The sequence below is a fragment of the Nerophis ophidion genome, linkage group LG18 (assembly GCF_033978795.1).
Source record: "Nerophis ophidion isolate RoL-2023_Sa linkage group LG18, RoL_Noph_v1.0, whole genome shotgun sequence".
NCBI lineage: Eukaryota > Metazoa > Chordata > Actinopteri > Syngnathiformes > Syngnathidae > Nerophis > Nerophis ophidion.
In genome coordinates, this window is record NC_084628.1 from 31542938 (window position 1) to 31559330 (window position 16393).

The 16393-nt window shown below is 40.3% G+C and overlaps 1 protein-coding gene across 9 annotated transcripts in view; it reads right to left on the bottom strand.

Annotated features, from left to right (window-relative positions):
- Positions 1–16393, bottom strand: part of tenm4 (teneurin transmembrane protein 4) — a 343760-nt gene that overhangs the window by 140136 nt on the left and 187231 nt on the right. For all 9 annotated transcript variants that reach the window (XM_061877994.1, XM_061877993.1, XM_061877991.1 and 6 more), the window contains one exon: positions 5232–5417. In XM_061877994.1, the coding sequence (XP_061733978.1) occupies positions 5232–5417 (186 nt within the window). The remainder of the gene's footprint in view (positions 1–5231; positions 5418–16393) is intronic.

Consider the following 16393-nt stretch of genomic DNA (forward strand, 5'->3'; position numbering starts at 1 on the left):
TTTATGTTTAAGTATTTGCAGGCGCTTTTATCCAAAGTGACATACATAAAAAATACATATAAAACAATCACTGTAAACATTATCATTTACGGGAAGGAAGTACGAAACCCGTTTCCATATGAGTTGGGAAATTGTGTTAGATGTAAATATAAACAGAATACAATGATTTGCAAATCCTTTTCAACCCATATTCAACTGAATGCACTACAAAGATAAGATATTTGATGTTCTAACTCATAAACTTTATTTTTTTGCAAATAATAATTAATTTAGAATTTCATGGCTGCAACACGTGCCAAAATAGTTGGGAAAGGGCATGTTCACCACTTACATCACCTTTTCTTTTAACAACACTCAATAAACGTTTGGGAACTGAGGAAACTAATTGTTGAAGCTTTGAAAGAGGAAATCTTTCCCATTCTTGTTTTATGTAGAGTTTCAAGTCGTTCAACAGTCCGGGGTCTTTGCTGTCCTATTTTACGCTTCATAATGCGCCACACATTTTTGATGGGAGACATGTCTGGACTGCAGGCGGGCCAGGAAAGTACCAGCACTCTTTTTCTACAAAGCCACGCTGTTGTAACACGTGGCTCGGCATTGTTTTGCTGAAATAAGCAGGGGCGTCCATGATAACGTTGCTTGGATGACAACATATGTTGCTCTAAAACCTGTATGGCCCATTCAGCATTAATGATGCCTTCACAGATGTGCAAGTTACCCAAGCCTTGGGCACTAATACACCCCCATACCATCACAGATGCTGGCTTTTGAACTTTGCGCCTATAACAATCCGGATGGTTATTTTCCTCTTTGTTCCGGAGGACACCACGTCTACGGTTTCCAAATACAATTTGAAATGTGGACTTGTCAGACCACAGAACACTTTTCCACTTTGCATCAGTCCATCTAAGATGAGCTCGGGCCCAGCGAAGCCAGCGGCGTTCCTGGGTGTTGTTGATAAATGACTTTCGCTTTGCATAGTAGAGTTTTAACTTGCACTTACAGATGTAGTGACCAACTGTAGTTACTGAAAGTGGTTTTATGAAGTGTTCCTGAGCCCATGTAGTTTTCTCCTTCACACACTGATGTTGGCTTTTGATGCAGTATCGCCTGAGGGATTAAAGGTCCGTAATATCATCGCTTACGTGCAGTGATTTCTCCAGATTATCTGAACCTTTTGATGATTTTACGGACCGTGGATGGTAAAATCCCTATAATTCCTTGCAATAGCTTGTTGAGAAATGTTGTTCTAAAACAGTTCAACAAATTGCTTACAAAGTGGTGACCCTCGGCCTATCCTTGTTTGTGAATTAATTAGCATTTCATGGAAGCTGCTTTTATACCCAATCATGGCACCCACCTCTTCCCAATTAGCCTGCACACCTGTGAGATGTTCCAAATAAGTGTTTGATGAGCATTCCTCAACTTTATCAGTAATTATTGCCACCTTTTTTAACTTCTTTGTCACACGTTGCTGGCATCAAATTCTAAAGTTGATGATTAATTGCAAAAACATTTTTTTTAATCAGTTTTAACATCAAATATGTTGTCTTTGTAGCATATTCAACTGAATATGGGTTGAAAATGATTTTCAATTCATTGTATTCCATTTATATTTACATCTAACACAAGTTCCCAACTCAAATGGAAACGGGGTTTGTAATACAAAGTATAAATACAAAGTGTCAAGAAAGAAAAAACTCTGCTGCTGCTGCAGCAACAGAGATACAGTCTACAGGTCCCTAAGATATATAGATATCTAATGTATTCATACATTGTTTATGTAGGATATACACATGTATATATAACCTAATCATATTGTTTCTTGAATTTAAAAATAGCTGACCGTTTTATCCCCCTTCTCTGGGATTATATTACCAGTTTTGATTTTGGATGTCTGGTCACTTATAGCATATGAGAATATTTTATTACTGTGAAGCAAAATATGAATAATAAAACAGGCCAAACATGTGTCCTTTATCATAGCTACACGTTTAACAAAAAAACGTGTGAACATCAGTGGTATTTAGTGAGGTAAGATGAATTAAATGCGCTGACAGTTCACTGCTCCTGCCAAATGAATTGCACTGAATGGAGCGGATCACCACTCCAAGATGGCGACCCCGTGTCTCGTCAGCGGCAGTAGGCAGTAGCACTCGATGCTGCGTCTACTTATAAGATGTCTATGGTGACAAGTGTGTATTTCAGGATCATGCTAGCACGCCGCCAAGCCAACATGGCCGCCACACGCGCCTTTAAAAACAACATGGCCTCTAGGCAGCCTGGTCCTGGCGACACTGAGCGCCTCTGACAGGGCTGACATTAAATAGCGCCGCGCTAACTAAATAAGAGCAAATCTGTCCTGAGCCAGCTCTATTTGGAAGATCTCCATCCTCCCACCATCCATCATCATAACCTCGCTGGAAATAAATAATAGGTCCTTTGCCGTCACAGACACACACACACACACAAAAGCGCACTCACACACACACACACTTCTTGCTTTGTCGCCGGCATGTGAATGCAGGCAGAATGTTGTGTAATATATATATATATATATATATATATATATATATATATATATATATATATATATATATATACATATATATATATATATATATATATATATATATACATATATATATATATATATGTATATATATATATATTATATATATATATATACACACACACACACACACATCTCTCTCTCTGTATTTATTTAAAACATCTATAATCTATATAGGTATATATATATAAATTTATAAATATTCATAAATATAGTCAAGGTTTCTGTGGTGTATCCGTTATACAGTGCTCAATACCGGGATAGAGCGGATTATACATTACGTCAGGAAAAAAATATCAAGCCTGTTTCGCAGGTTTCTCTGCTCTTCAGGGGATTTTATTGAAGTGTCCGTGGTTGTTACATATATATAGGGTACATTACATGAGGGTGTGGCCATTGTTACACAATAGTGCTTTGCTAATCGATGCTAACATGCTATTTAACTAGCTGTATGTACATATTGCACCGTTATGCCTCATTTGTAGCTATATTTGCATCCAGCCTTTCCCTCCACCCACATTTAATGCCAAACAAACACATACCAATCGACGGATTCAAGTTGCACCAGTGTCACAAGATGCGAAAGTCCCTCGTTTGTTACCGATGATAGCGATGTGACAGAGATAAGTGGATATCCTGCAACACTCAAAGCAGATGCATTTCCAATGATAAAGTCAACAAAATCACAAAGGTGAGTTTTATTGATGTTATTGACTTATGTGCTAATCAGACATATTTGGTCACGGCATGACTGCCAGCTAATCGATGCTAACATGCTATTTAGGCTAGCTGTATATACATTTGTAGCTATATTTGCATCCAGCCTTTCCCTCCACCCACATTTAATGCCAAACAAACACTTACCAATTGACGGATTTAAGTTGCTCCAGTGGTCAAAAGATGCAATCGTTGGTTAGAAGGCGATCGCCGAATAGCTTCAATAGCTATTAGCTCAATAGCTTCAGTTTCTTCTTCGATTTCGTTTTCGCTATCTGCCTCCATACTCCAACCATCCGTTTCAATACATGCGTAATCTGTTGAATCGCTTAAGCCGCTGAAATCTGAGTCTGAATCCGAGCTAATGTCGCTATATCTTGCTGTTCTATCAGCCATGTTTGTTTGTATTGGCATCACTATGTGACGTCACAGGAAAATGGACGGGTGGATTTACAGATAGCGAAAATCAGGCACTTTAAAGCCTTTTTTGGGATATTCCATGATGGGTAAAATTTTGAAAAGAACTTTGAACAATAAAATAAGCCACTGGGAACTGATTTTTATTGGTTTTAACCCTTCTGAAATTGTGATAATGTTCACCTTTAACCAAGCCAGCATTACCAGCAAGGACAACTGAAACACAGAGACATACATTGGACCCAGAAAAAATACCTTTAAAACCCGTTATAACAATCACGCTGATCTGGTCTCATCATGCCGGCACAGAATCAAGGCACAACTGTGTAACAATGGCCATACCCCCATGTAATGTACCCTGTACGTATGTAACAACCACAATAAAATCCCCTGAAAAGCAGAGAAACCTGCGAAACAGGCTTGTAGAGATGATATAGCCTCTGTTTTTTGCCTGACCTAACGTTTATATATATATATATATATATATATATATATATATATATATATATATATATATATATATATATATATATATATATATATATATATATATATATATATATATATATATATATATATATATATATATATATATATATATATATATATATATACACACATATGTATATATACATACATATGTATCAGAAACATATATATGGATATATATAGTATATATATACGTATATATTTAACATATATCTATATATATATACACACATATATATGTTATATATAAATGTTTATGTATATATAAATATACATTTATGTATATATATGTATATATATATATATATACATATATATGTATATTTTGTGATAATAAAAATACTGATGTAATCATAACAGTATCGACTATACACAGCTCTTGTACTTGGTATCGTTACAGTGGATATTTGTATAGCTCCACCCAGCACTAGCTACCTGTTAGCGGTGAGCTATTGTATCCTCCTAAAGTGTGTAGTGAAGCATGTTTAGCTATTCCTCGTCCTGCAGTGATAATGCTAGTTGTAAGAAACGTACAAGATTACTTAAAACACTGTGGAGGGACGTTAGCGACTGGCTAGCTATGTTGTAGTTTTAAAGCCATAATACGTCCATTGAGCCAATAGGAAAGCAGGAGCAGAGAAAAGCGGGGGACAATGACAGGGGGCGCAGACGAAGAGGACACCTTAGCACATTCTCACATGAAGATGCATGAAGATCCTGGACTCATGCTTGACTGACTTGCACCAATCCAATTAAGCATGCTCTGCCCCCAAGTCCAAGTGGACCCCCCCGCCTCTCACACACGCACGCACGCACACACGCACACACACACACACACACACACACACACACACACACACACACACACACACACACACACACACACACACACACACACACACACACACACACACACACACACACACACACACACACACACACACACACACACACACACACACACACACACACACACACACATACACACACACACACAGCCCAAGAAGCTTTGGAACCAGACCAGAGCCAATCCTACCGATGCTGCAGTGCTCCCCGTTCCACCCCGGGCTGCACTCGCACTTGCCCTCCCTGCAGGTGCCGTGCTCGCTGCAGCGGGGGTGACACGCCCTCTGCTCGCATCCGCCGCCCGTCCAGCCCTCGTCACAGCGACAGGTGCCCGACACGCACACGCCATGGCCGCCGCAGTCGGCTGTGCAGATCTCTGGGGGAGACACAGACGAGGGTTATTGTGGAGTACATGTTTGACAATTTGACAACATATTGGAACCTTGTCTATTGGACAAAAACTGATCTTGATCTAATACAAGATGGAACACCAAGTGCTCACAATAATTCATCAATGAATGATGCAAACACGTCTGTTACTGTATACTTTCTAATACTGCCTTGGAGACTTTGTATGTAACCATACTGATTTAATACTTGTTTGTATTGAAAAATGTCACCTTTTATTGTTCAAGGATTATTACCAATGTCTAGCTTGTGTGACATTGTGTGCTTAAAGGCCTACTGAAACCCACTACTACCCACCACGCAGTCTGACAGTTTATATATCAATGATGAAATATTAACATTGCAACACATGCCAATACGGCCTTTTTAGTTTACCAAATTACAATTTTAAATTTCCCGGGAGTTTCGTCTTGAAAACGTCATGTAATGATGACGTGTACGCAAGACGTCACAGGTTTTAAGGAAATATGAGCGCTGCACACACACACAGCTAAAAGTCGTCCTCTATAACGGCATAATTACACAGTATTTTGGACATCTGTGTTGCTGAATCTTTTGCAATTTGTTCAATTAATATTGGAAAAGTCACAGTAGAAATATGGAGTTGGGAAGCTTTAGCCTTTAGCCACACAAACACACGGTGATTCCTTGTTTAAAATTCCTGGAGGTGAAACGTTCCTATGGATCAGAGCGCGGTCAAGCCAACATGAATCCCGACCAAATGTCAACCAGCAGGTTTCGGTGAGAAAATTGTGGTTAGAAAGTCGCTTCTTACCGGAGAAAAGCTGAGCTTGCCCCGTCCATAGCTGCCGTCGACTCCCCTGAAACACTGCGCGTCAAGACACCCGTGGACACACCCTTCCGACTATCAGGTACTATAAACTCACTAAAACACTAGCAACACAATAGAAAGATAAGGGATTTCCCAGAATTATCCTAGTAAATGCCTCTAAAAACATCGGAATCTGTCCCAGTGCAATCGCGTCTTTTTTTTTTTTCTAGTCCGTCACTATCAATATCCTCAAACAAGAATCTTTCATCTTCGCTCAAATTAAATGGGGAAATTGTCGTTTTCTCGGTCCGATAGCACTTTTTGTTGGAGCCATCAAACATGTGACGTCATCTTCTGCAACTTCCGGGAGAGGCAGGGCTTTTCTCTTAGCACCGAAAGTTGCAAACTTTATCGTGGATGTTCTCTACTAAATCCTTTCAGCAAAACTATGGCAATATCGCAAAATGATCAAGTATGACACACAGAATGGACCTGCTATCCCCGTTTAAATAAGAACATCTCATTTCAGTAGGCCTTTAACTGCTGTGTAACTGCAAGTATCAATCAATCAATCAATGTTTACTTATATAGCCCTAAATCACTAGTGTCTCAAAGGGCTGCACAAACCACAACACAAACCACTACCACATCCTCGGTAGGCCCACATAAGGGCAAGGAAAACTCACACGTCGGTGGGACGTCGGTGACAATGATGACTATGAGAACCTTGGAGAGGATGAAAGCAATGGATGTCGAGTGGGTCTAACATGATACTGTGAAAGTTAAATCCATATTGGATCCAACACAGTCGCGAGAGTCCAGTCCAAAGCGGATCCAACACTACCCAACACAGCAGCGAGAGTCCTGTTCACAGCAGAGCCAGCCGGAAACCATCCCAAGCGGAGGTGGATCAGCAGCGCAGAGATGTCCCCAGCCGATACACAGGCAAGCAGTACATGGCCACCGGATCGGACCGGACCCCCTCCACAAGGGAGAGTGGGAGAAAAAGAAAACAAACGGCAGATCAACTGGTCTAAAAAGGGAGTCTATTTAAAGGCTAGAGTATACAAATGAGTTTTAAGGTGAGACTTAAATGCTTCTACTGAGGTGGCATCTCGAACTGTTACCGGGAGGGCATTCCAGAGTACTGGAGCCCGAAATGAAAACGCTCTATAGCCCGCGGACTTTTTTTGGGCTTTGGGAATCACTAATAAGCCGGAGTCCTTTGAACGCAGATTTCTTGCCGGGACATATGGTACAATACAATCGGCAAGATAGGATGGAGCTAGACCGTGTAGTATTTTATACGTAAGTAGTAAAACCTTAAAGTCACATCTTAAGTGCACAGGAAGCCAGTGCAGGTGAGCCAGTACAGGCGTAATGTGATCAAACTTTCTTGTTCTTGTCAAAAGTCTAGCAGCCGCATTTTGTACCAACTGTACTCTTTTAATGCTAGACATGGGGAGACCCGAAAATAATACGTTACAGTAATCGAGGCGAGACGTAACAAACGCATGGATAATGATCTCAGCGTCTTTAGTGGACAAAATGGAGCGAATTTTAGCGATATTACGGAGATGAAAGAAGGCCGTTTTAGTAACGCTTTTAATGTGTGACTCAAAGGAGAGAGTTGGCTCGAAGATAATACCCAGATTCTTTACCGTGTCGCCTTGTTTAATTGTTTGGTTGTCAAATGTTAGAGTTGTATTTTTAAATAGAGGTCGGTGTCTAGCAGGACCGATAATCAGCATTTCCGTTTTTTTTGGCGTTGAGTTGCAAAAAGTTAGCGGACATCCATTGTTTAATTTCATTAAGACACGCCTCCAGCTGACTACAATCCGGCGTGTTGGTCAGCTTTAGGGGCATGTAGAGTTGGGTGTCATCAGCATAACAGTGAAAGCTAACACCGTATTTGCGTATTATCTCACCTAGCGGCAGCATGTAGATGCTGAAGAGTGCAGGGCCAAGGACCGAACCCTGGGGAACTCCACACGTTACCTTAACATAGTCCGAGGTAACATTGTTATGGGAGACGCACTGCATCCTATCAGTGAGATAAGAGTTAAACCAAGACAGGGCTAAGTCTGACATACCAATTCGTGTTTTGATACGTTCTAATAAAATATTATGATCGACGGTATCGAAAGCAGCGCTAAGATCGAGGAGCAGCAACATAGATGACGCATCAGAATCCATCGTTAGCAATAGATCATTAGTAATTTTTGCGAGGGCTGTCTCCGTAGAGTGATTTGCCCTGAAACCGGATTGAAAGGTTTCACATAGATTGTTAGACGCTAAGTTTTCATTTAACTGCTCCGCAAATTTTTTTTCGAGGATTTTCGAAATAAAGGGAAGGTGAGAAACCGGTCGGTAGTTTACCATGAGGTCAGGATCGAGGTCAGGTCTTTTAAGGAGAGGATGAATAACCGCTTTTTTTAAATGCTAGGGGAACAGCGCCCGAGGAAAGTGATAAGTTTATAATATTTAGCACTGATGGACCTAATAATACAAAGAGCTCCTTGATAAGTTTCCCAGGAAGAGGGTCAGGTAAACATATTGTTTGTTTCATTCCATTTACACGTTTTAACAATTCCTCTAATGTTATTTCCTCAAAATGAGAGAAACTATTTTAGAGGGCAGTATCCGCCGTATATACAATCGTATCTGTGTTAATAGAACCCAGTTGTAGCTGGGACGCATTGTCTTTAATCTCCTTTCTAATGACTTCAATTTTCTTATCAAATAATTGCATAAAGTCATCAGCCGAGTGGGTGGAGCTACTGGAAGGGGTCCCTTGTTGGGTTAGCGATGCTACCGTACTAAACAAAAATTTAGAATCGTTTTTATTACGGTGGATGAGATTTGAGTAATATTTAGCTTTAGCTAAGGTAAGCATGCGTTTATAAGTTATTAAACTATCACTCCATGCTTGATGGTGCACCTCAAGTTTAGTCGTGCGCCATTTGCGTTCCAGCTTTCTACATAATAATTTCTGAGCTCTAGTTTCTTCTGTAAACCACGGGGTACGCTTTTTTGGAGCCTTTTTTAACTTTAGCGGTGCTATGTTATCAATGGTTTCGCGCAGGGCGTCGTTAAAGTTATTAATGAGGTTATCAATAGAGCTCACATATTTTGGGAATGGTGCCATTACCGAGGGCAGTAGGTCAGCAAGAGTTGTCGTTGTGGCTGTATTAATGTTGCGGCTGCTATAGCAGTTATTATTATTATTAGTCTGTACCTCGAATTTTATAAGGTAATGATCAAACAATACTTTTGTATACGGGAGTATCCTAATTTTGGAACCGGTGATACCCCTGACAAGCACTAGGTCTATCGTATTACCGTTGCAAGTACCCTTCAGCCTACCATGTTTGACTTTTGTGAATAACTAAAATAAAATAAAAATGTTTGCTTGTTAGAGCAGTGCTCCCTGGGCCGCAGAATAATTTTTTATAATTTTTAATTTAAAAAATTTGTTTTAAATGTTTTAATTATTTATTTATTATTATTATTTTTAATTAAATCAATATAAAAAAACACAAGATACACTTACAATTAGTGCACCAACCCAAAAAACCTCCCTTTTTCATGCCAAAAAAAAAAGAATCCCCCTCCCCAAATTATCAAGCGTTGACCGGTCTGCAGCTACAAAAAGGTTGGGGACCACTGTATTAGAGGACATTTAGATGTATACTGTCTGTCCAACGTTGTACAAGTAAACACTCTGCTTGTTTCGCACACGATATCACACCCAAGTAAAAACTCTGTAGGACTGCTTGTATCGCAGATGATATAAAAAAAAAAAGAAAACACACTACTGATATCATATCGTATCGCATATGATATCACACACAAGCAAACACTCTGCTTGTATCGCACATTATAACACACACAAGAAAACACGCTGCTTGCGTCACACATGACATCACACGCAAGAAAACACACTGGAGGACTGCTTGTATCGCACATGATATTATACACAAGTAAACACACTGCTTGTGTCACACATGATATCACACACAAGTAATAAACACTGCAGGACTGCTTGTATCGCACATATCATACACAAGTAACACACTGCTTGTGTTACACAAAATATCACACACAAGTAAACACACTGGAGGACTGCTCATATCGCACATGATATCATACACAAGGAAAGACACTGCTTGTGTGACACATAATATCACAAACAAGTAAATACACTGCAAGACTGCTTGTATCGCACATGATGTTACACAGAAGTAAACACACTGCAGGACTGCTTGTATCGCACATGATACCGCACACAAGTAAACACTGCAAGACTGCTTGTATCACACATGATATCACACACACATGTTAACACACTGGAGGGCTGCTTGTATCGCACATGATATCATCAAAAGGAAACTCACTGCTTGTGTGACACATAATATCACACACAAGTAAATACACTGCAGGCCTGCTTGTATTGCTAATGATATCACACAGAAGTAAACACTCTGCAGGACTGCTTGTATCGCATATGATATCACATACGAGTAAACACTCTGCAGGACTGCTTGTATCACACATGATATCACACACAAGTAAACACACCTGAGGACTGCTTGTATCGCACATGATATCACACACAAGTAAACACTCTGCAGGACTGCTTGTATCACACATGATCTCACACACAAGTAAACACACTGGAGGACTGCTTGTATCGCACATGATATCATTAAAAGGAAACACACTGCTTGTGTGACACATAATATCACATACAAGTAAATACACTGCAGGACTGCTTGTATCGCTAATGATATAACACAGAAGTAAACACTCTGAAGGAATGCTTGTATCGTACATGATACCGCACACAAGTAAACACTCTGCAGGACTGCTTGTATCACACATGATATCTCACACAAGTAAACACACTGGAGGACTGCTTGTATCGCACATGATATCATCAAAAGGAAACACACTGCTTGTGTGACACATAATATCACACACAAGTAAATACACTGCAGGACTGCTTGTATCGCACATGATGTTACACAGAAGTAAACACACTGCAGGACTGCTTGTATCGCATATGATATCACACACAAGGAAACACACTGCAGGACTGCTTGTATCGGAAGGCCAAGCGTTCCCGAACAGGAGAAATTGAGGACGGAAGAAAGTTTTCAAGCTCTGACTTCTCCTTGGCACAATATCAGGACAGTGTTTGATTGATTTGGGAAATGTTTCCAAACAAAACATGGGGATTAAGAGTACAAGTACTGTCAAAGTCTTGCATACAGTCACAGTACATACTTAGTGAACTCCTAGTTCATCTTACTTTAGACTAAAAATGTCCTTTCTATTCTCAGAAAGCATGCTGGTCTTCTGACACCTCTTTGAAGCAAGCTAGCAATTACCCAGCATGCATTGCATCAAGACTGGGATTTGACAGAAGAGGAGAAAAATTAATATGAGCTGCCACACAGCCCAGGTATTAAAACGTCTGTCACAAACTCCCTTTTGTCATGATTGTTCACACTTCTCCTGCCACGCCACCAATTAGCACCAGCAACACTCTGCTTTAAAAAAAAAAAAGTATTATTATTTTGATAAATAAGCAGCCAAAACGATTTACTGTCACAAATAAAGATGGACGATCTGCACGAACATTCAGAAGTGCCAGCTAATTGCACGTTTTCTTGGTTAGCAATGACAGATATTTGAATTTTTCATGAATTCTTTTAAGACTGGAACACATGTTAGTTTTTTTATGCATTATAACTCATAAAATATGGCAAGTAAGAGGTGGCTCACAATGCAGCTAATAGGAGTACACTATCGCACCCATAAAACCTTCCAAAAAACATTCAAAAACACCAACAGTACTCCATTTACATGTCGTGACCTGAATAATAACAAGTATTAGTGTTATTATAAACGCTAACACAGAGGATCTTCTTTTAGAGAGCTAACTAGCTGCTATATTGACATATTGAGCTGCTGCATGGCCTCTGAGCGGGTGAACGTTAATTCTCGATGATAAATTATGTCTCTCACCTGGATAGTAGAAGGTTGGAGACATAAACCCACAATTTGGTAAACTTTGTCATCCAACTTAGACCCGGAGATGGCCAAAAAGACCCAAAATAACAAATTAGTTTAACCTTTTGCGAGGAGGTTGATGAAGTGTTGATGTCAACGGAAAGATACAACCATCCCATCAGTCTTTTTTAGCTCAGCGAGAGCAGACATCGTATGGTAAGTGATTGTTTTATTATGTTTGTATATATTTTTTTGAACTTAGCAATACTGCTACATGATGCTTAGTGTTTGACTAAAGTTGCATCTGTTTAGCACACGGCTTATAAAACGTGTAGATCTGATATAATTGTATATTAAGAGTATGCGAAAGTTTGACTCCTACTTTGTTTACTTTTGTGACGACCTTCTTAAAGTTTTTGGGATCAATCAGAAATATCAAGCAGCCAAAATGTGCCAAACATGGATCAGTGTGGATAGTGTTTTGCATTTTTCCCATAATGCTTTGTAATGGATGTCATTTTGATTGGATGTTTTTAAAAAGAAATAATATCCACAAAGTTTAGTGAGCAGGTTGTGTTAAGTGTGTTGACATTTGTATTGGATTAATTTTTTTTTTTTGCGCCATGACTAGAAGAGGTTGTTTGGATAGGGTCATATAAGTGAATTGTTTGTTTCAGATCACAATTCATTACCCAATTTTTCCTCAAGACGGAGACAAAATTGCAGCATCAAGTTTGTCAGATGTTGAAAATTAGTTTCTTTTGCTCTGCAGAAGTTTTTCCTTTACTCAGCTCGTAACGTCTCACGGGCCAAATTGGAGACGCCGGTAGGACGCACTTGGTAGTTTGAACATCCCTCTTGTAGCTCATCCTCCTTATAATCAGGCTCAAACATAGAAGTTTCAGGTTCATCATTAGTCCCAAAGTAGTGTATGTTGTCCCTCAACAAGTCTGCCATGATTAGTAGTCTACTTGTTGATGAAGGGAAAGTGAAAGTTGTGATGCGTCTGTGAAATGAATACACTTAAAATGATCCAAATAAGTAAATACTAAACGTTATTATGAATGTTACTAGATACTACATACTATATATACTTAGTGTGTATACAATATGTAAATATTACATGTTATTATGAATGTTACTGGATACTACACAGTGTGTATATAAAATATGTAAATATTACATGTTATTATGAATGTTACAAGAAACTACATTTATACTTAGTGTGTATATAAAATATGTAAATATTACCTGTTATTAGGAATGTTACTAGATACTACATACTTAAAACTTATTTGTATACTCTAGCCTTTAAATAGAGTCCCTTTTTAGACCAGTTGATCTGCCGTTTCTTCTCTTTTTCTCCTATGTCCCACTCTCCCGTGTGGAGGGGGTCCGGTCCGATCCGGTGGCCATGTACTGCTTGCCTGTGTATCGGCTGGGGACATCTCTGCGCTGCTGATCCGCCTCCGCTTGGGATGGTTTCCTGCTGGCTCCGCTGTGAACGGGACTCTCGCTGCTGTGTTGGATCCGCTTTGGACTGGACTCTCGCGACTGTGTTGGATCCATTATGGATTGAACTTTCACAGTATTATGTTAGACCCGCTCGACATCCATTGCTTTCCTCCTCTCCAAGGTTCTCATAGTCATCATTGTCACCGACGTCCCACTGGGTCATTATTGTCACCGATGTCCCACTGGGTGTGAGTTTTCCTTGCCCTTATGTGGGCCTACCGAGGATGTCGTAGTGGTTTGTGCAGCCCTTTGAGACACTAGTGATTTAGGGCTATATAAGTAAACATTGATTGATTGATTGATTGATATATACTGCACTTGATTACTGCAACGCACTTCTCGTCAGGGTCCCCAAAAAGAGCATCAAAAAGCTCTAGTACATCCAAAACAGCAGAACGAGGATCCTGACGAGAGTGTGCAAGTGTGATAATTTCACAACCATCCTCAAATCACTCCACTGGCTCCGTATTGCAATTCAAGATTAACCTGCTAACTCATCAATGCATCTACGGCAACGCCCTCCTACCTCAAGGACCTAGTTTCCCCTCAACCTCCTACCCGCAACCTCTGCTCCTCAAACACTAGCCTCCTCAAACCCATCAGGACAAACTTACAATGGGCCGCCGGGCTTTCTGCTCGACCGCACCAGAACCCTGGAACGCTCTCCCCAATCATCTTAGAGCACCACAGTCTGTCGACTGTTGCGATCCGCTGCTCGGATCTACACATATTATTTGTTATTTTTCCATTCTTGTATCACTCTCCGTCAAGTGACTGTTTATTTCCTGTTTAGCCTGTCACCATGGTAACTCATCAGTCCACCTGCTACTCCCGGTCCACACACACCTGTTTTGTCTAATCACCCTCCTATTTAAGCCATCCTCTTTGTTGAGTTTGCTCTCACTTAACTGTATGTCTGGATTTTTGATCGTTTGCTTTCACGCAAGTATTTATATTCTCACTAGCTTCTCACGCTAAGCCTTTGTGTTTTTCCAGTTTAAATACTGATGATTTGTTTGTTCTTTTTGTGCCAACGTGCCATTTTAGTTTGTCATTTCGTACTTCCTAGTTTTCATACTAGCGTTTTTGGTTTGCCTTTTATTAGCTCCAGTATTTCTGTTCAGAGCTCCCTTTTTGTTAAATAAATCTTTTAAGATCTTACCTTTGTTGAGTTCACGTTTGACGCATCCTCGAAGGAATCGAACCCGGCACCACGATGCCGAACAGTCCTTACTTCGACAGTTTTAAAAAGGGACTAAAAACCTACCTTTTTAGCACAGCTTTTATCTAATTTCTCTGCCTTCTTGTTTTTAAATACACTGCTTGCCTATCTGTTTTATTCAGTGCTTTCATGCTTTTATTTCTATCTTTATCCTTGTTTCAGTTTTATCTAGTGTTTATCTAGTGCAGGGGTCGGCAAACTTTACCACTCAAAGAGCCATTTTGATCCGTTTCACAAAAAAAAGAAGACAATGGGAGCCGCAACCATTCTCGCAAATATCTGCTGGTGGTCATCCAGACAACAATAATAAGGGCGTGCTATAAAGTCATTGTCTTAAACGCCTTCTACATGTACAAACTGCTTGGCAGTCCAGCAAAATGTTGTATGTGGCTTCCGTAGGTAGACGTACACAACTGCAAGGCATACTGGGTGATACAGTTTACACTGAAGGTTGTGATATAAACAACTTTAACACTCTTACTAATATGCACCACACTGTGAACCCACACCAAACAAGAATGACAAACACATTTCAGGAGAACATCCTCACAGTAACACAACATAAACGCGACAGAACAAATACCCAGAATCCTTTGCATCCATGACTGTTCCTGACTATATTATACACCCCTGCGCCCCCAAACGACGCACGGAGGGGGCGGAGAGGTGGGCGGGGTTTGGTGCTAGCGGGGTGTATAATATAGTCAGGACGAGTCATGGATGCAAAGCCAATTTAGTGTTACCAATCAACCTATCCCCAGGTGCATGTCTTTGAAAGTGGGAGGAAGCCGGAGTACCCGGAGGGAACCCACGCATTCACGGGGAGGACATGCAAACTACACACAGAAAGATCCTGAGCCCGGGATTGAACCCTGACTACTCAGGACATTCATGCGTATTGTGAGGCAGATGCATTAACCCCTCTGCCACCGTGAAGCCCAAGTATAATAATAATAATAATAATAATTAATTTGATTTGTAACGCTTAAGTAAAGTGCGTTACAAATCAAATTAATTATTATTATTATTATTATTATTATACTTGGGCTTCACGGTGGCAGAGGGGTTAATGCATCTGCCTCACAATACGCATGAATGTCCTGAGTAGTCAGGGTTCAATCCCGGGCTCGGGATCTTTCTGTGTGTAGTTTGCATGTCCTCCCCGTGAATGCGTGGGTTCCCTCCGGGTACTCCGGCTTCCTCCCACTTCCAAAGACATGCACCTGGGGATAGGTTGATTGGTAACACTAAATTGGCCCTAGTGTGTGAATGTGATTGTGAATGTTGTCTGTCTATCTGTGTTGGTCCTGCGATGAGGTGGCGACTTGTACAGGGTGTACCCAGCCTTCCGCCCGATTGTAGCTGAGATAGGCATCAGCGCCCCCCGCGAACCCCAAAGGGAACAAGCGGTAGAAAA